Genomic DNA, 1,166 nt, shown 5'->3' with positions numbered 1-1,166 from the left:
ATGTACAGAAAAACATATTTGTGTTTTATTTAGATGTTGTGTGTGATTACTTCTTGCTGGGCAGAATAACACCGTCGTACTTCTCCTGGAACCACTTCATGGCGTCCTCCTTGGTGAGCCGGTGCGGCGCGCCGACGGCGCCCGTCTTGGCGCGGCGCTTGTTGATGTCAAAGCCCGGGCGGCCGAGCACCACGAAGAAGTCGAGGCCGTAGATACCGATCGAGGGGTCGTACTTGATGCCCAAGTCGATGTGCTCCTGGATGCCGAAGCCGAAGTTGCCCGTCGCCGAGAAGTTGTCCTTGCGCAGCTCGTACTCCTTGACCTAAGCCAGAGCGATAAATGGAGAACGTTAGGAATGTTCTATTTCCTCAAACAAAAGTGTGTGTGTCAACACAGAACGTACCTTCAGACCCTTCTCGAGGATCTCCTCGGCCTTGGGGCCGCGGACGGTGCAGTGGACGGCGATCTTCTCGTTACGGCGAATGCCAAAGGATCGCACGGTGTAGCGCGCCTTGGAGTAGACGGGCGTCTGGCCGGTGAGCTGCTCGAGCACCTTCGAGGCTCGGGTCAGCCTGTCACCGGACTCGCCCACGCAGATGTTCAGGCAGAGCTTGCGAATGCGCACCTCTCGCATCGGGTTCTTTCGCTTGTCCTTCGCGACGATGCCGCCCGTCTTCTTCGCGGCGGCGGCGGCAGGGGCGGCCTTCTTACCCTAAAGTGAGGCGAAAAAAGAAGCACAAGTTTTAGATGATGCTGAATCACACAACAAGGATAGATGAGATTTGAAGGAAGGGTTTAGGTAGTGTCACGAAGGTATAGTAATGCCGGCGCAATCGTCAGTAGCAGAGTACAGTAGTGCAAAGGCATGTTGCAATTTGGTTCTTATTGTGGGCAGGATTCCAGTGGGTAATGCGAGGGAATCAACCAAAGCCATGAGAGGATTGCTCATCAACTTTGCCATAAACTGCCGTCGGTTGGAGTGAGAGGGAAGTGTGTTGATGACCTCTGGTCACCTCGGGCGGTCCAGGACCGGCGGAAAGACGTACCTGAACAGTCATTTCGGTGCGGGTAAACAGCGATGGATGCAGCAGTAGCCGAGGGGAAAAGGCCGAGAACACGCGATCAGTAGCGCAGCAGCGGAAAAGAAGGCAGCTGATGCCGTCAGC

At 55.3% G+C, this 1,166-nt stretch overlaps 1 protein-coding gene across 1 annotated transcript; it reads right to left on the bottom strand.

Annotated features, from left to right (window-relative positions):
• Positions 1 to 46: 46 nt before the first annotated feature.
• Positions 47 to 679, bottom strand: LOC108356914 (60S ribosomal protein L11). The gene is made up of 2 exons (XM_017608015.1): positions 404 to 679; positions 47 to 322 (listed from the first exon to the last, which is right to left on the bottom strand). The coding sequence occupies exons 1-2, from the start codon at positions 632 to 634 to the stop codon at positions 47 to 49; spliced, it is 507 nt and encodes a 168-aa protein (XP_017463504.1). The 5' UTR covers positions 635 to 679.
• Positions 680 to 1,166: the final 487 nt, after the last annotated feature.

The sequence above is a fragment of the Rhagoletis zephyria genome, unplaced genomic scaffold, assembly GCF_001687245.7.
Source record: "Rhagoletis zephyria isolate East Lansing unplaced genomic scaffold, Rhagoletis_zephyria_1.1 Rzeph_scaffold_67363, whole genome shotgun sequence".
In the NCBI taxonomy this organism is placed as follows: Eukaryota; Metazoa; Arthropoda; class Insecta; order Diptera; family Tephritidae; genus Rhagoletis; species Rhagoletis zephyria.
This window is presented reverse-complemented; position numbering and strand designations above follow the sequence as displayed.